Source organism: Scardinius erythrophthalmus, assembly GCF_964197995.2.
Source record: "Scardinius erythrophthalmus genome assembly, chromosome: 20".
NCBI lineage: Eukaryota > Metazoa > Chordata > Actinopteri > Cypriniformes > Leuciscidae > Scardinius > Scardinius erythrophthalmus.
The window spans coordinates 31,280,680-31,307,435 of NC_138240.1; the positions used below are offsets into that span (position 1 = coordinate 31,280,680).

General features: G+C 35.2%; 1 protein-coding gene across 5 annotated transcripts in view; it reads left to right on the forward strand.

The window, feature by feature from the left end:
* The first annotated feature begins 13,602 nt into the window (after positions 1-13,602).
* tp73 (tumor protein p73) overlaps positions 13,603-26,756 on the forward strand; it is a 47,507-nt gene continuing 34,353 nt past the window's right edge. For 4 of the 5 annotated variants that reach the window (XM_081349052.1, XM_081349048.1, XM_081349049.1 and 1 more), the window contains exons 1-2: positions 13,603-13,925; positions 17,501-17,746. In XM_081349052.1, coding sequence (XP_081205178.1) covers positions 13,887-13,925; positions 17,501-17,746 — 285 coding nt within the window. In that variant the 5' untranslated portion in view covers positions 13,603-13,886. Of the gene's footprint in view, positions 13,930-17,500; positions 17,747-26,756 lie in introns of all 5 variants that reach the window. The other variant, XM_081349050.1, reaches the window with a different exon arrangement.

Genomic DNA, 26,756 nt, shown 5'->3' on the forward strand with positions numbered 1-26,756 from the left:
TGTGTTGTGCTGACAGCCAATCAGCTTTATTTGCGGCGTCGCAGTGGAATTGTGGGAAATGATGTTTCTCCTTGTCTATTTTATAGTATGCACTAGAATTAACAATAAATATGGCTTATCGAGATCATACTGAGTAGTTTTATGACTTGATTGCTTTGAGTGACTTAATAATTACCGTATACATTTCAAAACAAATGCTAAAACGTGTTAATTTATGCTGTCAGGAGAGACAGGGAATTTAAATAGTCGTTGTCAACGATTTTGTTAGGGACAGTTGAAGTCTTTCTACAAGATGTCGCATCTTACGCACACATATTTAAGTGAGAATGTAAACGTCAAGCTTTAATCGCATTTTAGCGACCTATTCGGTTGATATTAGCGTTTCCCGCTCGTGTGAGCCCAAACGGCGGCTAACGCCTCCTCCCGTCCCCCTCCAATTCCCCCAACCCAACCCTCCACAGCCAAGTGCACTCACACTCCGCGAGCCTATTTACCCTATAGGCTATACCTGCATAATCAGCCTCATCTGCCTCTCTCTCATCTTGCTTTTTTAACCAAAGGGAATGATTCAAGTTGCGTTCTGTTGTTCAATGGCTTAATTCGGAGCTCATTTGCTTCATGGCAAGGCTGTAGTTTACAAGGGTCAGCTGCAGGTCAAGGAAAGTGAATTTGGGGATCCAGAGTAAGAACATCGTTTGTTCCAAGCCACAGATAACTTGCTTGGTAAGTAAATCTATTATAAATATAGTATTTGAGGTTCGTTTGAACTCTTCGTTTTGTATGGGAAGTATTGAGCGCTCGCATTTCTGAAGGTGAGCATTTAAACCCACCCACTTTAAGTGAACGCAGTAAGATCTCCTCATGTTTTCATCATCCACTTCAATAGCTTCTTATAGACTAGATTTGTGTTAAAAAGTAGCATTCGAATTCTTTAACGTTATATTTAATGCTAAATTTTTTAAATATGTTTAAATCACTCCATTGATCGATTGATTTGTCCCCTTATGTAACGTTAACCTAATTTAATTATTTTTTTAACTATAAAAAAAACAAAAAACAATGAGTGTAGCCTACTGTTGCGATTTAATTTGTTCCTTTTTGTCTATCAGTTAGAAAAATCGATGAGTGTCCTGCAAAGGTGATGCGGTGGTCAGAGTTCAGTATGATAAATGTCTGTCAACATGTAATACAGTAGACTAAAGCTTATGCTTGATAAGAAACATGAATTTCTGAGAGAGCGATTATGTTTTTTCGCAAGCCACTGTTATCTGTTTCTGTTTATCTAGCCTACTAGCTTAGTTTTACAGATATATTTTATTATATTATATTATGTTATAATATGTTATGTTAGATTATATTATATGCACTTTAAAAATGATGGGTTGTTTCTACCCATGGTTGGGTCAAATATGGACTCATAATATTCAATATTATTTCCAAACAATGGCCTAGACGGCAAATAAAATAAAATAAATACACTGTAAAAAAAAAACCTGTAAAAAAACGGTATTATTCCGGCAGCTGGGGCGCCAGAAAATTACCGTAAAATAACGGCAAAAAACAATCACGTTAAAATACAGTAATTTTCCATAATTAAATAACAGATTATATCTTTAATATTACATTAAATCTTATGTAATTACTGGGATTTTTAATGTTTTAAAAAGTCATATACACCTTTAAAACAATTAAATACTGTAAATTTAAGGTTTTATAAAATTATTTTATATAATAATGCTGTCTATCTACAGTAATTTTCTTTTAATATAGTTTTTATGTGTAAAATAACAATGAAATTATGTATAAAAAATGCACACAAGTACATAAATTCAAATACAAATGTTTGTAAATTTACAGTTTTATTTTTTATTTGTACAGATCCAATTTCACAACATCTCTAATTACGTTCTTAATAATAGCAAATGTACAGTCAATTTCTTTTAAATTAACTAAATGTATGAGTACAAATTACCTGCATATTTAAAGTATTAGTAATTGAACAAACACTAAACATCAAGATAAGTGATTGATAGGAAATATAAGCTTAGTATATAATTTAGAACATGTAAAAATATCCACAATAAAAAGCAATTACCGTATACCTTTACAGTATAACTTATTTTAACATTTACAATTACATTTTATCCAAAGTGACTAACCAATTAAGATAATAATTAAAGATAATAAAAAGCAACAAGTGCAGTGACAAGTCCCAGTTAGTCTAGTACAGTACACATAGAAAGGTGTTTTTTTTTTTTTTTTGTAACAAAGATTAAGTATTATTGGGTGAAGTGTTTATGAAAAAGATGGATCTTTAGCAGTTTCTTGAAAATGTGTTGCGTTGCGCCGGTCATTCCACCACCAGGAAACAGTCCAGGTAAATGTCAGTGAAAGTGGTTTTGTGTCTCTTTGGGATGATGGCACCACAAGGCACCGTTCACTTGCAGAACACATGCTTCTGGAGACACACAGATCTAAAGTAGTGAGTTTAGGCATAGGGCTACCTTTAAAGACAACTCTTGCTGCAGCATCTGGATCAGTTGCAGAGGTTTGACTGACACTGGAAGAGCTGCCAGGAGGGCATTACAATAGCCCAGTCTGGATAGAACAAGAGGGTTGTGTAGCTCTGATAGGAAGGGCCTGATCCTCCTAATGATAAGGCAAATCAGCAGGATCACAGCAAGTATGTTTTGGCTGAAAGCTGAACCATAAGCAGTTCTGTCTTGGCAAGGCTGATTTAAAGGTGAAGGTCATTCATCCAGCAAGAATTTTCCATCAGGTAGGCTGAGATGCGAGCAGCAACCGTCAGATCATCTAGCTGGATTAAAAGATATGTGTCATTAAGATAGTAGTGATAGGAAAAGTCATGTTTCTAAATGACAGAGCCCCACTAAGCAAAGTGATGTCCGAAAGACGTCTTTTCAATGTCTTTGTTACAAAAATCAAAGGTTGAAATGCCGTCCACTGAGGAGCCAGAATGAAAGTTATGAAGTCTTTTTTTGACGTGTTCTGCACGTCCGATATAGACGTTCATCGAACCTTCGTACAAGGTTAAAACTAATTAAAATGTGGCCATTGTGGACATATTTCAACATCATTTATGGTCTCATTTAGACATAATTACTTTGACTATTGCTGTCAGATGATCTTAGTGAGAATTAACAGAGGTTTAGATGTTGATATTCGTTTAATTTGAGGTGTCACCATTGTGGCGATCCGTGTTTGCTTTAGTTGGGCTCTTGGTCCCCGTTCCTTTTACTTTAACTTTTCTTTGGCTGCTGTAACAGTGTGTTTGTGTAACACAATTGTTGTGGCAGAGAAAGCCTAGAAAAAGTTTGAGGTGTTATCAGTTCAATGTTGATGATGACATAATTATCACAAAAATGGGCCTTTAATATTGTGTTTAAAGTTTTGTGTTTATATTTGCCATTAATAACCAACAACCTTGTGGAACTGCATTATTGGTGAAGGTGTATTTATTTGAAGGTGTGTAAAATGCATGTGCACATTATGTTTTGAGCAAGAGTATCATACAGTCACACACAGACATCAAGATTGTGCATATGATTTCCAACAATGGTGACAATTAAAAAAAAAGCTTCATGCTGCAATGCATGATGGGTAGCTTTCATAGTACAAAACTCATCCTTAATTCCCAAGCTTTTTTTGGTTGTCACCGTTGTTGTGATTCATATCCAAAATCTTGATGTCTGTGTGTGACTGAATGATACTCTTGCTCAAAACATAATGTGCACATGCTTTTTACACACCTTCAAATAAATACACCTTCACCAATAATGCAGTTCCAAAAGGTTGGTGGTTATTAACGGCAAATATAAACACAAAACTTTAAACACAATATTAAAGGCTCATTTTGTGATAATTATGTCATCATCAACATTGAACTGATAACACCTCATACTTTTTCTAGGCTTTCCCTGCCACAACAATTGTGTTACACAAACACACTGTTACAGCAGCCAAAGAAAAGTTAAAGTAAAAGGAACGGGGACCAAGAGCCCAACTAAAGCAAACACGGATCGCCACAATGGTGACACTTCAAATTAAACTAATATCAACATCTAAACCTCTGTTAATTCTCACTAAGATCATCTGACAGCAATAGTCAAAGTAATTATGTCTAAATGAGACCATAAATGATGTTGAAATATGTCCACAATGGCCACATCTGAACTAGTTTTAACCTTGTACGAAGGTTCGATGAACGTCTATATCGGACGTGCAGAACACGTCAAAAAAAGACGTCATAACTTTCATTCTGGCTCCTCAGTGGACGGCATTTCAACGTCTGATTTTTGTAACAAAGACATTGAAAAGAAGTCTTTCGGACATAATTTTGCTTAGTGGGTAGTTAAAAAAAAAATAAAAAAATAAAGAAAGATGGGTGGAATCTAACACAATCGTAATCTTGCTGTAGCAAATCCAAACCTTGTGCATACTTTTAGTGCAATCATATGGAATCAGAAGACTGTTATGAACATATGGAATCAGAACCGTTATGATTTTTATGTTTTAATGAATTCTTCCCATACCTTGTTTGCCATGATCATCTGCTTTCCACGTGACCTGAAATCACACACACACACACACACACACACACACACACACACACACATACACACACACACACACACACACACACACACACACAAGTTATTTTAAAACTCAGTATTAGATTTACACATGTCAGAATATGTTCCATTGGGACAATGCAAAAACTCAAATGACTATGATCTTGAAGCTGAGCTGGAAAGGCTAACAGTAATATTTTGAGCTGCCATGTGATTTTAGCTAAGTTACATTTATAGAAAGTAAAGTTAAATGAATATGATTTACTGTGACCTAGCTGCACACCTAGGTCCTAGGGGTTCATCATGTTGTATTCATATTCTAGTATTCCTGTTCTAGGCTTTCCTGTATCATCAACAAGTACCTTAAGTTACAGTATTTTGATTTCTTAACGGTCTTAATAAAGTTAGTCATGTTAACTATTACGAAATAAACAAAAGAAACACGGTAGGCCTATTTTTAGTAAAACTGTGGCTATTACAATGGTAAAAAATCAGCTAAAAACGTGTTTACTACAATTTTATTATAATAAAATAAAGTATTTTTTTAAGAGAAAAGTTTTCAGCTTCCAGACAGTGTTTCAAAATATCCCGCCATTTATTGATTTAATGTTACTGACTATCATAACGAAGATTTTATACACAATTATGGACTTTAATATGAATAACAAGTCTACTAAAGATTGTTTTAGGTCTTTAAGTTAATAAGTAGAGATGTGGGTTGGGTTCAACTGATCTTTCTTAACACAGATCGATAATTAAAAACGCATGCTGCATTTTCAGTGTTTTGCCCTGACCCAGTTATAACTGAACATCATTTAAGAATGCTAACGTTAGCATGGAAACTGTCTAACCACTTAACACAAATGTAATATAAAATATCGTACACACATGTAGTATGAGACTCTTACCTCAGCCGTTGATCGGTCGGGATGAGGTCCGCTGTGACGACGAACCAGGCTCACTGAAAAAGGGCGCATTATTTCTGGACTGACTGACAGACTACAAACAACTAATATGTGTTCAGCGCTCCTGCTCACGGCTGGTTGCTTCTGTCGAATACGATTATAGCTTTGAACCACTGTGATCACAATCCACGACTACTTCACGAGCGTAGACTGAAACTTCAAATCTCCCGCTTGCCCTTGACACAGATCGACGACAGAGACAGATCTGTAGCTAACTGTTGTGGGCGGGACTAGCAGCAACGAAACGTAATGGCGGATAATTTGAATCTGCGCGCGCGCGCGGGCACACACACACACACACACACACACACACACACACACATACATACAAACGCACACAAAGCCACGCAGATTTGGAAAAACGATTCATAAAAGACATAAAATATAGGCCTAAATGAAATTTTCGGGCAAATAGCCTACAAATGATGATCAAAATGAACATCTATTTGCAAGACAAAATTAAAAGACTATAAATAATTAAATAGGCTTGCCTAATGTGTGTACAAATCTTAAAACTCACTTTAACCCCCACATGCTTAATAATCTTTAAGGAAAACATGTTTAGTGACTGCTGATTTCTGCAGTTATACCTTATTTTCTTTGTTTTCTAATTCCACAGAAATAATCTGTAAAATATTACTTAATTTTTTATGTAAAATTACACATAACCCTATAAAATTACAGAGAATTTCCTTTTAAAAACGTAAAATTAATGTAAAACCAAAATAAAAGCAATTACCTGTAAATTTAATAGTGGACCTTTAAATTACAACAAATATCTGTAAAATAACAGGTATTCACTGTATAATGACAAAACGACAAAATTCTGTTAAAAAATACAGACCGTTTCCTGTAAATTTACAGTTTTTTTTTACAGTGTACATTAAAAAGACCAAATCTTAATAATAATAATAATAAATGCTGGGTTGTTTCAACCCATGTTTGAGTCAAATATGGACAAACCTGACCGTTCGTTTATGAGTTTTGACATGGTTTAAAACAACAGCATATATATATATATATATATATATATATATATATATATATATATATATATATATATATATATATATATATATATATATATACATATATATATACATATATATATAATTTAATACATTTTAATTAAACAGCAAGCAGTGTAATGCAAGAGGTAAATGAGATGTGTGACGGCTTTTGTGTAATTCGTTGTCAAGGCTGCAGCTGTATTAGTCCAGATATACTGCGCTGATTAGAGTAATGGTCGCTCGAAGGAGTTTGCTGTCTTTATGAATATTTTCGCAAAATGTCCTATGCATCTTAGGCTATTCTGTTTTAATATATGCTATGTTTTGAAATCCGGCCTGAAATTAAGCGGGGCAAAGGAAGAATTTTGCACTTTTTGTCCATGACGCATTAACCGGTGAAGAATAAGCTACTTCTCCAGTGTGCTCACTATGGCTGATACATTTTTTGGGGGCTGTTCGGTATGAACATCGGTAAGATACAGCTTCATTAGTTCTAAAATACAAGGCCTTTGTCAAGTGATAATTCAATTCTCCGCTTGAATCCCTGTTGTGTGTGTATAATTGCTGGCAGAGCTTTAACTCCTCTCCAGGTGGCAGCTACCACGGGAATACAGGTCAAAATTAGTAAACACGATGTTGCCTCGTTCGTAAAACTCCACTCATTCCAATTCGTTTTTTTTTTTTTTTTTTTTTTTACTTTACTTTACTAATGAGAACAGTCATTTATTGATTTGTTGAAAGTTACATCCGAAATTAGGGAGAGTAGCCTAGACTAAAATCCTCACCGAAAAAGCAGATATTAAGAAGCATTTATAGGACAAAATATGGTTTTATGAGGTCATTTTTAAATGAGTTTGGTTTGAGTAAACATTAATTTGGCTTAGGCTATGCACTTTTCCAATAGGCCGTCTTTTGCACGCGGCGTTACCGAGGGAACAGACGCGACGCGGGTTGAGCAACAGTAAACAGGCCTGAAGGAACTTAAGATTAAGAGAAAACGTGTTTATTTAAAAATATTATTTTGTATTATATTTTTTAAATTACCAAATTTAGATTTAGGTAGTCTATTGTTTTTTAAATTAAGAGGAGACTGGGCTAGTTGTCACAAGAATTATCTCATATCTTGATTATAGAAATAAACGTTTTCTCTAGCAGAACGTTGGTTTTAATAAACCTTTCTAAAATCTATTAAAATTATTCGTTTAATCTAAATTACAATTATAATATCAGATTTTTGTTTTGTAATAGCTATAACAAGTGAACAAAATAAAACCACAGTCAGTATTTAACTAAAATGCTAAACCTTTTTCTCACAACAAAAGTATGTTATTTTAGATAGCCTATATATGTGCTATAAATGTATCCAATTGATTGTTTACTTTCACATTTTTGTGTGTGTGTGTGTGTGTGTTTAACAGTTATTTTACTATTGAGATTTTGTTAAAGAACCTAGTTTGTTTAATTGTTTAACTTTATTTACAACAATTTCTTTTCCTAGACAAAAATTTGGGGAATCTTCAGTCCCTTTTTTAGCCCATACCGAATTTTTTATATAAATGAGAAATATTCACTGAAGTAAAAAAAAGAGGCCTTTTATTGATTGATTGATTGATTGATTGATTGAAATGTGAATACACCATTTTAAAATGCTTTTTCCTGAAAAAAATAATAATAATAAAATATATATATATATATATATATTTTTTTCAGTTTAAACCTACTGTATGTGGAAACAACAGTGTATTAAAGAAGAATAGCATTGTGATTGTCATCTTCAAATTTATCTAATTTACATGAACATGCGTGAAATGAATCATGTTTAAAATAATTACTTTAAATATCATCTGCAGTATAAGGGATGTTGATATTTTTTGTAATAATAAATATTTATGGGTGTTCTTCCCTTTTTCTTGAAAAAAAGTATTAGGCTAATGCAGCTATGAGTATAAAATAATTTGATTGCAAAAATCATGAGCAATATATTGCTAATTAAATGACTTAAACTAACCTGCTGATCTTAGTTGTCTATGAAATTTGGAAACAATAAATTTGGGTGTGTTATACTGTATGTTACAGTCTTGATGGTCCAAAACTGCAACAGACTCACTTTCTGTGTTGACTTGCTCTTGTGTGGGTAGGATACACTCTTCTGGCCCTCATTTCCTGTGAGTAATATGATGGAGGAAGTATGTGGTCACTGTGGAGCACTGCCAGGCAGGTTTGGACACGTCAAGCCTGGCATCTTTATTCTGAATCTGTGCATCCAGCCTCAAACTCTGCTGGGATTCAAACTCAGAAGATGCATTGGCCAGCAGGGTGGAAATTACTTTAAAATCGAATCCTGTGTGTGTGTTCAATTTCTACACAGTGATTCAGGTTTTTTTACAGAGCATCAGTTCAGAGCAGTTATAGTGTGCTCCTTTAATAGGGGTCCATTAGAAAATTACTGGGTCAATTAATGCATAACGAGTGTGATTAAAATGTATAATCATTATATAGGTATTACATATAATTTGTAGAACTATAATGTTAAATTATAGTATTCAGACCAATTTCAATCAAGATTCTGTAATAATTTATTCACCCTCATGCCATTTCAAACCTCCTTTTTTTCATGTAACAAAATGTTTTTTCCCCATACAAAAAAGTGGATGGAGATTCTTTCAGTCAAGATCCTGTCCAGACAAAAATATACTTCACTGTAAAACGTAAAAATGCAGTCACCTGCAAAATTTGTTACCTTGAAAACTGTTTTATTTGTTTTCTTGTCATAACTTAATGAATTTAGGTTGTTTCAGCAATATTAATAATAATTTTGACTTGAATAAAACCAGTTAATTTAGATGTTATTTTCAGATGACCACTTTTTTTCAGCGTACTAAAGAAGTCTATGTGCGCTATAATGCATATTTCGCTAGTTTCAGGTGCATGTATACTTTATGTAACTGACTTGTAACTGTGGTTTTCAGTGTGATCTGCCCTGCGGTGGATTGTTCAACATCCAAAATGTCCCAGTCATCCACCGCTGATGAGGGTACAACCTTTGAACATTTGTGGAGTACCCTGTGAGTTTAACCAGCAGTTACATGCATTTTTGTTGTGTTGGGGGGGGGAAACATATAACAAATAATGTAAGCTACTTAATCAGATTACTTTTTTCAAGTAACTAAAGTAACACATTACATTTAAATTAACTATATATATATATATATATATATATATATATATATATATATATATATATATATATATATATATATATATATATCACACACACACACACACACATATATCTGAGCTACTTTTTCAAATAAGTACTTTGTTTTCCCCTTTATTGACAGACACTTCTCCTGTCCCCATGCAATGTGAGCATGCATTTACTCATCTTGCACAAAAACAGATTCAGAATTCCTCAAATTGAATAAAAACAGTGAAATGCAAACTTATGCAAACCTGTAATAATTAAAAATGTTAAATTACACAAATATACTTTATGTATTTAATCTCACTTTATTAACCAATGTCTTCGCTGCTGACCTTTGATGATCCAAATCGACCATACTAATAAGCGAAATGACTTAAACTTAAACATCACATTTGTGTTTCATTTTGTTTTTATTTCTGAAGTAAAAGTGTTGAACTTTCTTCTACTGCGTCCTATTCTTCTACAATCCAGAATGGCAGCGCAGCTGAAAGGTTTGTTTGAGCTGCGCCCTCTACTGTACAGGCGTGAATTTGCATTTTCTTACATTTTCCAGAAATAGAACTTTTGTTTGTCATTAAAAAGTAAACAAGCAAGCCCAGCCCAGGCGGAAAAAGTAACGCAACACATTACTTTCCATAAAAAGTAGGCTAAGTAAGTTACACAATCAGGTTCTTTTTTAGGGAGTAACTCAATATTGTAATGCATTACTTTTAAAAGTAACTTTCCCAAACATTGTAAGCTTTCGGTCTGGATGCAGCAACATCAGATTTATTAACAAAACTCAAAACAAAATACTCAGAACACTTGAAAAGCAAGAACAGAACAACTGATTATGACGAATAACAGACAACGAACAGAAAGAAACCCAGAGCTTAAAGTCCCCCTAGCAATAATTATATCCCTTAAAACTTATCTTTGATGACAAAATATTACATATTTAAATGTTTTTTTTCTTTCTGTGAAAAACATTTCTTCATGCCTTAAAATAGCTTGTATGTAACTACACCCTTGCTTCATTTAGTATATGCGAATACATGAATATGCTAATTAGCCCCGCCTCCACTCACTCGTGCCGGCTCAGAGATTCACTTGGCCAACTTACTGAGGTAAACGCTGCACAATGGTATCGATCTTTACAACATCAGACACATAACGGTTATTAATATGATTAGCCTTTTGCTTGACTATGTTATCAAACAGCTAATAATGTGTTGCTAATGTTACACAAACCATGTTCCCGTTCGCATCTCAGAGTCAAACAGCTGCCTTCTAAAAATCAGCCTCGCTTTGAACATCAGAACGTCAGTGGAGAAAGGCATATAGTTCATCATAACATCGCAATATACATTATATGCATAATTCACCCACTATATTGCTAAATGTACCCAATTTTTCATATCAACAAAAAAATAAATATCGGGATAACCTGGCTTCTCTTGAGACTCCTCTGATTGAGAGCGGTAATGAAATGCTAAAGCCCGCCGGCACGTTGACGTTGATTGGTGACAAGTTAGTTTGTGACGTCAGAAACACCGGCGATTTCAAACTGCGTTTTTAAAACTGTATTTGGGTGACTGGAGTTTTAAGGAGAAAATACTCAGCAATGGTGGGTTTTTTTTTGCACATGATTTGTCTTAAAGCATATTAAAAACACCATAGACATATAAACAACATTAAAAACTTGATTTTAACCCAAGGGGGGGCTTTAAATACAGACAAACCAATCAACAAAATGAATAACAGGTGCGAAAAATGTATCGAAACGTAAAAAAAAAGAACTGAAAACTAGGACACACAACTAAAACACCTAACAAACCCATCCAGAAACAAACCCAGATTATCCCTTAGTCATATGTCTGGTAACATTTATCATTCAATGTCTGTGATATCAGCAGCACGTTTTGATATTAGTAACAATTAATATGTACTATTTCGAGATAAACTTCAATTTATTTTCTTTGAATTACAGGTACAAAAAAATTAAAACAGATACACTATGGGAAATCTTTTACATGACCTTTTAATATAAACTGAACCTGCTTATATAATCCTTTTCTGATTGCCGTACGGTCTCTGTGTCTTGTTACAGGGAGCCAGACAGCACATATTTTGAGCTTCCTCAGGCAGGACACTCAGGAGACCGGGCTTCCAGCAGCCTGCCCAGCAACCGCGCCGAAGTCTGCATGGACGTCTACCACATGAGAGACATGAACGACAATGTCATGGTAAGAAGCCGGCGGAAAATTCTATGAGTGCAGATTTGTGTCAAGCAAATGCAGCTGCGATCTATTGATTCACAAACATTCAATACATTCTCAGTAAAATCAATCAAACAATCCAACTTGACAGGATGTGTGTTTTTTTGTGGTTTATGTTTGTTTATTGTATTTTGCTTGTTTGCAGTTGTGCAAATATAATTAATATGAACTAATTCCATGTAGTCTGTCGATTAAATTTGGTGACATAAAACTGAAAGTATAATAGTTTAAGAGAAAAATTAAAAGAAGAGTTTTAGTTAGAATATAGCAAAGTCATTTCAACCTCGCATACACACACACATGCACAAAAAATAAAAAATCAGCCTGTAATACTGAACTTTATTGGTTTTCCCTCCTTATCCATCAGGATTCCCTCCTCAGTCCCTAGTTTCCCTCTCGTGCGCTGTTTTTTCCCTCCCTTCGGGCTCTGCAGGCTAGAGTGTTGAGTGGAGGGTGTAGTGGGAGGTTGTGATGCCTTAATTAGAGAGAAAAGCCAAGCCAGGAACACGACACCTGCTACTGCCTCCCTTCTGGGGCGCACGTGCCGGGAAACAGAGAGCAGAGAGATGGATGGATACATGGCCAAATCTCACAAGGTCACATTTCACCTCAAAATAAAAAAAAATAAAATAAAAAAAAAATAATAATAAAAAAAAATATATAATTTTTTTGCATAAAAAAAGGAAGCATATTTTAGCACCCATTTAAAACCCATATTTTAGGATGTTGTGACTTTAATTATATGACAATTATGCACATTTCCCACAGTTCTTATTAGCATATTAATGCATACCGAACATTTGACTTTTTTTGTGTGGAATTTTCATTATTCTAAGTTGTGAATCTAATTTGATTCTTATTACTGTAATATCATATTTCTTACTGTTTCTTATAATGATTGATCATAAAATAATTTGAATTAAATCAGTCAAAATTAAAGTAGTACAACAAATACATAAAATATTTCATTATAAAATATACAATTATTTGTACTTTAATATTTTCAATTAGTACAATTGATAATTAATACTATTATACAATCATGAGGATGAGATTTGTTTGCATTATCTTAATGAGAATGGGGGAAATATGCTTAAAATGTGATCAATGTTGTGATGCATAAAAATTGTACTTAGCATTTTATTTTTTTTTTAGGTGAAATATGATGTTTTTGCGAGATGAATCCATTATGTATTGTACAGTGGTTTTGTGCAGTTTTTACTTTCTGCATCAGTGGTTCCAGAATTCTGTGAAATATCTCTTCTAGGGCATATGGATTTCCTTTGGTTGTTCGCTTTAGACTTGGACAAGCATTTCCAAAAATGTATTGATTTTCAAGTGTTTGTTTTTCACTTGACCCTTATGGGAAATTGCTCTAACCAGTTGATTATCCCTCTTTTGTGAGGTCTAGCAATTTAAAAAGATGTAAGATTAATTTCACCATTCATTTAAAAAATATACCAAAACATTTATAATTGGATAGCATAAGCTATCTTACCATCCCCCTTGCAAAAAAAAAAAAAAATGGTATAGTCTAAAAGACAAGTGGGCAAGTCTAGGCCTGCTTTTGTTGGTAATGAATAGTCATGAGGCCAAAAAGTGGGAGGGCCAAAGATTTGTTGTTGGCTGCATCTAGAAGCTGACAGGGCAAGGAGAACTGGCGGAAAATCAGAAAAAGCTGAAAGTCGCAGTGCGTTTACCTTTCCTGGAGTTGTTGTGTCAAGTTAGTTTCATTCAGAGCATCTAAAGTGAAGAGGTGACACGTGCAGAACTCACCTGTGTATTCTGTGAGGTCACATGACCAGACCAGTGGGAGAATCTCCCCTGCCTTTTGCCTGCCTAGCGGGAACGTGACAATGCTGTGTGTCGGTGACCTGCCTCATTACTACAGCACGGTAGGTGAGCAGTTCCTGAATCAGCCGCTTGATTTTTCCCGAGCAATGTTGTTTCTTTGCTCGCTGTCATTTTATTGTATTTTATTAAAAAATAATACTTTTTTATTTTTTATTGTATTATATTATTTTGTATTTTATTTTGCATTTTATTTTATTTTATTGATGGCTTATTAATCATTAACTTAAATGTATAAGTTAATCTTCTATTGCACCATATATTGATGTCAGTCTTTGGGGAGGCTGTTCAGTGTAAGGCTTATCTGTAATTGACTTTCAAATAATAATTTGATTATAATTGGTGAATATACATACAATGTGGTTTGATTATGTCCTATCTTGCTTGATTGAAAACCTTCAGCTATATTGATGCTATAGTTTCAGCACATCTGTAAGATGGACACCTGTTGATGTTCCTTACTGTGCACTTTGGTATTGTTTTGATTCTTTTTTGAGGGATTTCAGAGATTTTGTTAGTTGAACTAAGCAAAGGCAGAATTTGATTGTTTTGGTTTTAGTAATATTTTGCAATTTAGCGGGGTCATCTCACACCTGTTTGCGGAAATCTTCATTAGGATAATAGTAATTCTTTCTGTTTTCAGCAGAGGGTGCTGTTTTTACATATTATCATACAACACTTTTCCCACAGACACATCTGCACACTGCCTACTGTTACTGCAAGATCTGACAGATGTACATGGGCTTGTTCTCACACTGTATGAGGAAAGTTATCACAACAGAACCTGGCATTAAACAGCATATTACAGGCTTTACAGCAAAATATAAACTGAAAAAAAGTAAATAAATAAATAAAAAGAAAAGATGTAAAATGCAGCACACCATTTTTTTGACCAACAAATGTTTAATAAAATTAAATAAATATGTAATTACTAAATTATATGTAATATAATTTGTAACTTTTTTAACGAAAAAGTGTGTTTTTGGTCAAAATTTGCCTTCATTATATAGTTGAATCTTGTCAGAATGAATGTCAGTTTGGTTTTATTTTGTACGTTTGTCAGTTATATATATATATATATATATATATATATATATATATATATATATAAAACATTTTTTATAAAATATGTTCATGTTGATATAGATTGTAGTTTAATGGGCAATTCATTCATTCATCATATAGGCTTATAGAGAGAGAGAGAGAGAGAGAGAGAGAGAGAGAGACATTGCATGTGTGTGCCAAAAATTAAACATTGAATAATTTACGCACACAGCATCTCTCTCTCTCTCTCTCTCTCTCTCTCTCTCTCTCTCTCTCTCTCTCTCTCTCTCTCTCTCTCTCTCTCTCTCTCTCTCTCTCTCTCTCTCTCTCTCTCTCTCTCTCTCTCTCTCTCTCTCGCACACACACACACACACAGCAATGCTTCTGTTCTGTTTCAACTTGCCACAGAACATGTTGAGACTTACTGATGAGGCACACCTGAGTGTGTGTGTATGTGTGGTTAACTCTGAAACAGCGTTTCTCACATTTTCTTGTTCATTTTAAGAGATCCTTTATGGAAAGCCCCTTATATTTGAGCCAAAAACTAAATTCAGAAAACTAGGATGTATTAGATATACTGTAGGTACATGCTAAAGCAAGTTTCACAATAACTGCTGTACATACTTAGGGTTATGGATGTGAACAAACCTTAAAGTTTTAAACTTAAGCATGTAACTGCACCTTTTGTGTTACAAGCATGAATGATTCCTCAAATCTTGCTACTTGTTGAGGAGAGATGTGGCTTGTAGTGCTCAGATACGGTTGCCTCCTGGTGGATGATAAAACAGTTTGAAATGTCCCATTGACTTACATTGAAGGAGGGATATTTGGACTGAGCTTTTTGACTTGGGCCAGTAAATAACGACTCAGAACACCCTAGCAACCACTTAGCGACACCCTGGCAACACCCTAGAATTTTTTTGGTGAGTTTTGCACAGGAACCATGACTTGGTTCTAGTTTTCAATTAATTGCATGCATGAAAACTCATCTCTCTACCTTTGAACCATTTGCTTTTTGTTTCTCTTGTTCCCTTTTCTCATGTGCATGCTTGAATGGTGTTATTCACACAGGCAGAGTCTTGAGATACCGGCAAGTATATTCTTGTGCAGGTGTTGTCCGATGTGCCATAATTAGGACAATGTGTGGTTTCTGACCTCCGTCCCTTTGGACTCCACCTGCTCTCATTCTCCATGTCCCACAAGGATCATGACTCCATAGAGGAGATTTCTCGAGGAGAGAGAGAGTCTAGCGAGAACAGGTGATAAAGTCTCAGGTTGAGTTGACTGTGAGAGATGAGTGTTTTACTCACTATGGTTTCTATGCGTTCATCGGTGTGTCGTTTGACAGCAGAGGATACGTGATTCTGCTGGTTTGGACAATGTACTATCTGAAAAAAGAAGGTAAAGACTTTTCCCTTTGCTTGACTTGTGTTGCAGTTTGGTTATCTAATTTCACAGGTCTCTGATTGGTCTAGAGGTTTTGTGGGAATCATTACCCATCATGCTTTTTTCCTGAACTTTGAGTTAATATATCAAGACTGCATGAGTCTTGATTTAATCATGCTCTGCATGAGTCAAGTGATAATGGAAGCATTTTCTTTTAAAAAAAAATTAGAGGTTTTGAAGATAATTTTTATATCATATTTTATATAGCATAATTTAGATTCTTAAATTGGATTTCTGTGGAAAACGCAAGTGGTGCTTGTCCGTGAAAACCTCTGCAATGATGGTAGAGTGTTGTGGTTTCTTGGACATTGCTATGTGGTGGATAGAGTGTTCTGGGTGGTTGCTAGGGTGTTGCTAGGGTGTTTCTAAGTTGTTTTGGGTTGTTTTTTGGCGGGTCCTCACTCGCCCAAGTCAAAAGAAAGTCTCTTTGATATTATAGTTTTTAGCTATCACTCCTGCTTCCAAGTGTATGAGTTTTTCTCCCCACATTTTATAGTCTGCCAGGTGAAATCATGTCTGATAACTTAGAAAAATAATAACACACCTTTCTTCAACAAACTGCACAATTTGAAATGTCCAACAAATGGTATGGGATGATTCACTAACCCTAAGTATGAGTAATAGCAATGTTAATATTTATAAAGCTTGAAATATTAAAAATACATGTAATTATGAAACAAATGAAAAACAAAGAAAAGGTCTATATTTGAGGACTTTGAACTCTTCAAAAGCATGAGAATACATCATTTGTTTCCAACTTTGTCCAGCTGAGCTTTACTTTTATCACACCTGTTGAGGTACTACTAGCCCAACACGTGGAAACATAATTTATGAGTGGTGGGTATGATCTGTGAGTTTTGTGTTTGTAAGTTAGAGAAGAGAATGGCAGGCAATTAGACATGGGACAGATTATGGTTGTGTTTTACAACCAACCCTTTGCCTGGAGGCATGGCTCCCTCTCGTACGTCCCAACAAGGTGTAACTGGAGCTGTAGAAGTGGAGTGGATGGAGTCTTATCTCCTCCCTCTTTTCTTTCAATATCAGTTTTTTTTTGCCTACCTCCTTCACCTGTCTCCCTCCCACTCTTTTACCTGTCTCACCCTCCTTCACTGTCTGCCTTTTCACTCAGTCTCAGTACAGCCTACTGAGCAGCAGTATGGAACAAGGTTTGGGGAACAGACCAGCGTCTACCAGTCCGTACAGCTCAGAGACCACCTCCAACGTGCCAACGCCGTCACCCTACTCTCAGCCAAACTCAACCTTCGAGGCCATGTCTCCAGCCCCGGCCATCCCCTCCAACACTGACTACCCTGGGCCGCACAACTTCGAGGTCACCTTCCAGCAGTCTAGCACCGCCAAGTCAGCCACCTGGACGGTGAGTAGAGCGCCTCGGTTGTGGCGCAACTGTATCACGTGTTTCTTTATGAACCCATGCACACACTATGCTGTTCCCACACTAACTGGCGATCGCACGCAGAACTTTTACATTTCTTTGGTTGCTTTTGCCCTTTTTTTGATGTCGGCTTCTCGAATAGATTCTCATGTTGGCTGCATTCCCGCTTTGTTCCTCTTTTTGATATGTTTCTGAGAACTAAACATCTGTATATGGGTAGTGTGTCATGTGGTGTTATATGCTATTAATCTCCTTATCGCCTATACTACCTTTAAAATGTTTGATTATGCTTTTGAAAAAAGGATCTTATGCTCACCAATGCTGCATTTATTTAATTAAAAAAACAAACAGAAAAACATTAATACTGTGAAATATTATTACAGTTTACAATAACTCTTTACATTTTCAATTATATTAAAATAAAAATGCATTCCTGTGAAGACAAAGCTGATTTTTTTTGCAGCCATTAGTCCAGTCTTCAGTGTCACATGATCCTTCAAAAATCAGAAATTGTGAAACCGCAATGTTTTTCTTGCTTCAGAAAAAGAATTAGTTATTGTTTAACGAATATAAATTTCAAAAGAACAGCATTTAATTAAAATATAACAATTTTGTAACTATTTTCTTAGTCAATTTTGATCGATGCATCCTTGCTGAATAAAAGTATTCATTTCTTTAAGAAAATTCTTAATTTTCAATCTTTTTTTTTTCTGTAATTATTATAGTATTATGACCACATTTTTGGAATATTTGCACTTCATTACATAAAAATGTTAAAACACTTGTCATGCAAAATGACTTTTAATGCAAACAGCAAATTAAAACAAAAATTGTGAAATAAAATATTTGAAGAATTGAAAATATGATGACGAGTAATAAAACCTGCAATATATTCCTTCCCGTTAACATCTGCTATGTTATTTGTCATCTATCCATAAATGTATATTTTTTAAATAATTCAGTCTCTGTCAGGTTTCTTGTACTTTGATTGTTGTTTTTAAAGTAAACTGTGACAGACAGTTCCCTGATATACTGCTCACTCTCTCTCACAATCATTCAAAAAGCTTTATCAAAAAAGTTTGCCTTATCAAAAAAAAAAAAACATTTGTAATTAAATTACAGAAACATAAAGTTTAAATTCTTTATTGTGTCTGAGTCCAACGTGTTTGTTTGGATTTTAGAAATAGTTCGAGCTCAAAGCAAGTTATTCACAAACTATAAAGATCTATATCATGATACACTGCTCTGTTACCATTTCCACATGGTTCTTCTTGAGCTTTAAGGAGACTAATGAAACTTAGGAGCTGAATTTCATCTTTTCTTTTTAATGTTGTTGATCAACATTTACCTTGTAAGTGGTCCGAAGTGGTTTCTACAGCATTGCTAGATGGTTACTGTAGTGTTCTGGTTGGTTGCTTAGAGAATTATGCATCAAAGTTTAATACTTAGGTTTAGTGGTTAGCTCAGATATTTAGTAAGAGAGATAGCGCTCATACTTTCTTCTTATACATATATTGCATCCACCGAAGAAAAGAAATCACAGTGATGCTTGAAATGAGAGCAGTCAATGTTTTCCCCAAAGTCCAGTGTCGCCCTGATGAAAGGTGCTACATCAGTCTGTCATGAAGATGACCCTCTGAAACAGGAGATGGGGCTCTTTCTTGTGTCGGTGGCTCTTAGGTTGTTTGTTGGATGAAGTCAAGCGTGAGGCTTGGTCTCTGACTTGATGTAAGGTGATAGCGGTTCCAGGAAGGTGAGTGCTATGGCCATCACTCAGTGTCTGCCTGTGAAGACTGTCACCTTTGACGCGCCACGTTCCGCTCCATTCTCAAAGACTCGGCCTCTGTGAACAACAATAACAAGAGGATAAGCTTCCAAAATGGGCATACGTGGAGTTTCCAGCGCAGATTGCTGTTTACGTTTCAGGGTAAGAGAAGCAGGCTTTAAATGTGAGTGCATTTGGTTCCTCAGTTACCGCCATAGCTAAATAATGATACGTGCTATTAGTCTTGTTTTCTTTATATTATATATATATTGGAAATCTGTGTGAATATTCCCTCCCTGTTCAAAAACACCTGGCTATCTTGTTTCACAAATTCCTGATTGGTCCATATTACCCATCAGACTTCTCTGGACTTTGAGCTATCACCTCATGTTTTGGAGTGTTAAATGTGCATGAATCTAAATATTAATATTAGCAATGTTAGCATTTTCAGTCAAAAAATTACTTTACTGTGTTTTTAAGAAAATGACATTTATTTTATCATATAGAAATAACTTTTAGAAATTATGTTATTAGCTTAACCCTAACCCATTCCAAACCTGTAAGACTTTCTTTCTTCTATGGAACATAAGATATTTTGATTAATATGTTTTAGTTTTTTTGTCCATACAATGAAAGTCAATGGTGACCAAAACTACTTGATTGTCAACATTCTTAATTTTTTTTTTTTTTTTTTTTTTTTTTGTGTTACACAAGAAAGAAAGTCATGCAGGTTTAAAATGACATGAGAGTGAGTAAAGTGAGTGATTTTTGGGTGAACTGTCCCTTTAAAAATGCACTCAATCATTTTCATGCGGTAAACAGTTTTGCACTTAACAAAATATGAAAAAAGGTTGTAAAATAAAGATGACATGTTATTGGACACTTTTTCTTACAGAATAAATGAACAATGGCTGACTTCAAATTGCATTACTTCAATGGCATCCATATCTGAAAGTTTTTTTTTGTTTTTTTTTCTTGATGCTACATGCAAATGATCCTCCATGCCACTAGTTGTCAGTATAAGTCCAATTACTGCTGTATGATCCTGTGCAACATAAACAAAAAGGGGATATATTTTTGATTATTTTGCACTAGCTGATATCATACACTGAAGCAAATTTGGTGAAGGATTTACTTTGGAAAAATTTTTTCACTCGCTCACACAATTTCGCAAATAAGAATCACATTGAATTAAATGTGAAATTCAGTAGAATGACTGAAATAGTTTTTTTTTTTGTTATTTTTTTTGTTAAACATATTCCAAATACATAACCAATTTTATAGTGACACTTACTGGTATTGATGCAGCAAACAAAGTGGGTTACCAATATGCCACTGTAGAAATACCTCATTGTCCTAGTAATGGAAGGATTATCAAGATAAAGAAATTACTATTCAGCTGATCAAGTGACATCAACTTTTCGGCCTAAGTTTTTGCAGCATCATCTTTTAATATGAGTGTGTGTATGGATGTAATCCGGACGTACTGCATTTGCCATGTTGTCATTATCATGTGACCTACCAGCGTCCGTTACATCGCTTCCCCGCCATTCACAAATCCACTGAATGCGCACTTCAGAATCTCGCCAGAAGTAGGTTTTCTGAGTACATTTTGCCTACTCTTTTATGAGTGAATTCGGATGTACTTCTTTCAGATGCAGCCCTTGTATTGGTTCTCCTATTTTAAGTAACATCTAAAGGTAGTGTTGGGGGAGGAATGTTCGCATTCTTACATTTGATTATACAGAAATATCTTTAAGTGCATGAGTGCAAGATGACCGACTATTATTCTTAGTCTGTGTTCCTGGTTGTAAATTTGGAGTATGTGTCTGCTAAAAGTGCAATTAAATATTTAATATCTTGTGGAAGTACACTAGCACATAAGTGTTTTGGCTTTAAATCTAAAATACTTACAGAATGCCACGAAAGGTCTTTAAAGCCATATCTTTTAAAATGTTTTTTTCAGGGCAGGGACCCCCAATACAAAAAGTATCAAAAAGAGTTACATGTTAAGCATGTAGCCTTCCATATTAATAGAAAAATTAAATTGAGATTTATACATCATACAAAATCACAATTCATTAATCGTTCACAGCAGGCTTGTGCACAAATTCAGAATTGAATTGAGAATGACTCCTTAATTCCAATTCAATTCTTGAATTTGAATTGATGTCAAAAACAGGATCTAGAATTACAATTCGAATTTGAATTAAAGGAAGCAGAATTGCAATTCAATAAAAATTCAAAGAAATTCATATACATATTTTAAGTGAAGTGTTTAACAATGAAGCTTTACAGTATATGTCAGATATGATTGCATTATAAATGATATTAGTTTGAACTACTTGTACAGATTACATTAAAAGGATATGTTTTCCCCCAGCAATGAATGTTAAAAGCAATGTTAAAAACAAAACTAATTAAACAACATTGAGGGGGAAATATATTTTAAGAATTTGATCAGTATCTATTTTAGAACAAAATGTATGCACGGTTGAGGAGTAAATAGTTACGTGAAATGAAATTTCTGTTATTAAATTACAAAATTAATGTAATTGTATTTAGTTGTATTACTGAGGTAAAATGTTTAATTCAATTAGTTACTAATCAACTTAAAACGAAATTGCTTTGCATTGATAAAGTTATCCAAATAAAGTAATCCAAACCACATTTATAATGGGTAACTAATAACAGTAATAAGCAATAACATTTCCAAAGTAACCTTCCTAACACTGAATGCATGCGAGACTCAACACATTCTTTCTGTTGTGTGACTGTGTGGAATTTCTTTGAATTGCCATGAATTTAATTCCACTTCCTGTCATTCCAATTCAAATTCAATTCAACGTCCTGTGGGGCGGAGTAAATTCAATTCAACGTCCTGTGGGGCGGAGTAAATTCAATTCAACGTCCTGTGGGGCGGAGTAAATTCAATTCAAATTCCAATTCATGAATTGAATGGAGGCCAATTCTGAAATTCTGAATTTTGCACAAGCCTGGTTCACAGTTGTTGTAAATTATTTTTAATGGATTTGCAGAGTCATATATATTAATTGTACTAGTCAGATGGACAATTAAACATTTACCTGAACTTTGTAGCTTAGGTTAGTTCACCCAAAAACGGAAATTCTGTCATCATTTACTCACCCTCATGTTGTTCCAAACCTGCAAGACTTTCATTCATCTTCATCTACCAAAACTGATGAGTGAGTTGATGATTAATAAAAAAAAAAATGAATCTGTTCATCATATAAAGCGATCAAATCTCTTCAGAAAATTTGAAACTAAACCGCTCAATTCATGTGGATTAATTTTACGATCTCTTTATGAACTTTTTGAAGCGTCAAAGTGGTAGTTGCGTAGCTGTTAATAGAGGGAACCAAGATATTATAAATATCTTCATTTGTGTTCCGAAAATGAACGTAAGTCTTACGGGTTTGGAATCTGAAATAGGTGAGGGTTCTCTAGTAAAGTGCAGATACAATATGTAAGCAACGGCTCCACCAAAACATGAATACCAATGTAACAAAGTTAGATGCTGTGGGAAGAAGGAGGCGTGAACCGGCCCCTCACGGACGACTGCTGTCACATGAAAAAAACATACACATCAAATAAAATAGTCCAGGCCTGGCCTCTCTCGTCCTTCACTTTCGTCGCTCCTCCTTTTATGCTTCCGCTCCTCAGTGAGAGATACAAGACCAATGCGTTGCGCTCATTAGTAATCACGGCCCTCAGCCTCGTCCTGCTCGCCACAAGCAATTTACAGTGAGACTTTTTTTTTTTTTGCCTTTTATTAGGATAGGACAGTAGCTAGAGACAGGAAGTGAGGTGGGAGAGAGAGAGAGAGAGAGAGGATCGGGATTGGGAAAGGTCCACGAGCTGGGACTCGAACTCTGGTTGCCCAAAGCACAACGGCGCTACACGTCAACGCACTTACACGTCGGCACCGACTACAGTCAGACATTTAAGTCATTACTTTTACAAATAATTGGAACTGAATATCAAAAATAAATTGATATGAATATTTTTCTATGAATCTATTAGTCTGCTTTTACAATGCGCTTATCTATTTTGTCCTGTGCTAGTTATCACTATGTCAGTTGCAATTTCGAGAGTGAATCTTGCATTTATATGTAGATGTCACTTCTGAAATTTTGCAGCCGGCGATCCTCTTAGCAGCATGAAAAACAAAACTTTTATTCAATGGATTATATTTAGCCTCAAAAGCGTGCAAAGACTGCTCATTTTACAATCACTATAAAACTGAAACTTATTTCGCGATCTCACAGAGTTCCATTAAAATCAATAAAGTTGTGTACACTGCATAATGAATATCTTACTTATATTGAGTCTTTGTTTGTTAATGAGATGATTTGCGAGCGTACAGAACTCTGAACAAACTTTGGAGTGGATTCTGATTAAATTAAACACCTCTGATTGGCCATTGCGTTCAAGAGATCAACAAACATGACTGTGATTGGATAGATGTCTCATCGCTGCAAAAACACGTTGTAAACAGAAACACTTGACGTTCAGAGCGCAAACACAAAACCGCACTGCGCATTTGCCAAATCTGTTTCGCCAGTGTGATATTATTATCAGGACCCCTGATTGAAGACCCCTGCTTTGCATAGTTTCATGTAAAGAATATCTATAAATAATAATAATAAATAAATAATAGATTCGTGTTATTGTTTGTAACCCAAACACCTTTTTTTGTAACTTCTACTGGATGTGAATGTCAGGAAGACAAGAAGCTGCTTGCCTTGCTACTTTTTTTTGCAACAACTTTCAGTTTCACTCTGCCACCCACTCTAAAGACAAGCAAACTTTTTACTTTATCCTCCAAAAGAAACAGAGAAAGGTAAAAATGACTCAGGATTATTGTCATATGTGAAATCTCAATGTAACCTCAAATTCAGGGAATTTCCAGGCGTAATACAAAGGCTTGCAGGATGAGGATATCTGAGATTAGTGTTTAAGTGGGAAGTGACTCATTGTGTGTTGAACTGAAGGGTTAAGACATGATGCTCTTGGATTTGTGTAGCCTCGGGATGCTTTGGGAGAGGCATGGGGGCATTTTGACTGTAATCTACTTGATCCGCAGTGGGCTTCACACCGCTACCTGAAACAACATTCCTCTTAGCCAAACTCATGGATGAACCATTTGTAAATCTGGAGTATTGCACAACTGACTGTTAGAATTGTAGAGGTAATGTTTCCTCTGGTTGTGATGCTTGCCAATAATTATGCTTGTATTAATTATTTTAATTAAGCCACGTCACATGATCAGGAATTGCACACGACCATATGTGGAACATATGGAATTTTGTTAAAAAATTTTTTTTGCTTTTTAAAAAAATTCTGTTTAACTTATTTCACTTTTAGTTTTAGTAATTTCAGTACTTCAATTTAAATGTATTTTATTTCAGGTCATTTCTAATGTTTGCTTAAGTTTTCTATTTCAGCTTTTTTTGTGTTAACGGAAATAATTTTGAATAGTTGACTGTAGCTGTCAGGTTCCAAAATGACAAAAAAATCATAAAAGTACCTTAAATTTAGTCCATACGACTTTTGCACTATATTCCAAGTACTCTGAAGTTGTACAATAGTTTTGTGTTAGAAGCGACCAGAAGTTTTATTCTTCATTCCTTGAAAACATTCCTATCGGTTGCTTGTGCATATTTGAAATTAGTACGTCAAGACATGGTACACCAGGTTTGATATTGGAGGGGAAGATTTTTAGGGAATAACAAATTACATTTTAGTCATTTCATCGCACATCACATGACATTTACATTTAATCATTTAGCAGACGCTTTTAAACAAAGCGACTTACAAATGAGGAGAACAATAGAAGCAATCAGACCAACAAGAGGGTAGGGCTGGGAAAAAAATCGATTTGATTTAAAAATCGAGTTGGTAGGTCAAATCGATTTTTTAGATTTTTTTTCTCCCAATACATACATTTTGCATTCGCCAAATCTTCCTTCAGGGTTTCCGTAGAACGCTCCCTGCGGCGCAGCCCTCGATGCTTCACGACATCACGACAAAAAGACTAGCATGTTTAATGTTTTAACGGTCCTCCACGATGACGACGGCGCGCGCGCGAGTGAGTGAGTGAGGGAGAGTGAGTGACTGTGTGCGCGAGAGTGTGTGTGTGTGTGTGTGTGTGTGTGTGTGAGAGAGAGAGAGAGAGAGAGAGAGAGAGAGAGAGAGAGAGAGAGAGTGTGTGTGTGTGTGTGTGTGTGTGTGTGTGTGTGTGTGTGTGTGCAGGCTATGTGAGTGACCTTGTGTAGCCTATATGTGCGAGTGAATGAGTGTGTGAGACGGCTCGCGATGACTGGTCGTAAAACGATGTGTAGTCTGACATGTTTCTTGTCCACGACATGACAAGATTTTTAGGAGTCAAAATCGTGTAATCTGACAGTGACTATCGTAACAGACAAAAAAATCGTGTAATCTGAACCAGGCAAGAGTTACTTCAGGATTTTTTGTTGTTTTATTAGCTCAATCCAAATACAGTATAAATAATTTGGATGTTTAACAATCTTTGTTGCACACTGACTGCACAGTGACTTTTCAGTTAGAGAAAGGGTTTGCCTTTGCAATTTTATGTTGATGCACTTTAATTAAATACAATAAATATATATTTTTAAAATATATTTACAGTTCACAGTTATTTTGTTTTAAATGGGGGGAGAAAAATCGAATCGAATCGTAAATCGAGTTTTTTATAAAAAAATCGCAGATTTTTTTAGGGGAAAAAATCGCCCAGCTCTACAAGAGGGTAACAGTATACAAGTGCTGTAACAAGTCTCAGTTAGTCTAGCACAGTACACATAGCAAGTTTTTTTTATCAGAAAAACAACAACAAATAGAATAGAAAAGGTAAGTGCTAGTGCTATTAAAGGCACACTATGCAGTTTCCGTTTTTCTCAAACAGCGACCCCTAGAGTCTTGTATTTAACGTTACTGTCGTAAATACCGCAGAGTCGTTGTTTTCTTTTTCTTGACTCTTCCGACCGCGCTTTCTCCGCTTTCACGTCTGAAATGCGTGCTAGTGCCTTCCATAGAGGCTGCTTCATATGTTGATGTGTGTGACGTCGTGCCGTAAAGCAAGTCTTGATTCTCTCGAGATTTGTCGGGGCGCCACCTCTCAAACCTGCATTGCTGGTTTTGCCAGCGTCGCTGCTTTGCTATCGGGATGATTCGCCCTACTATGAG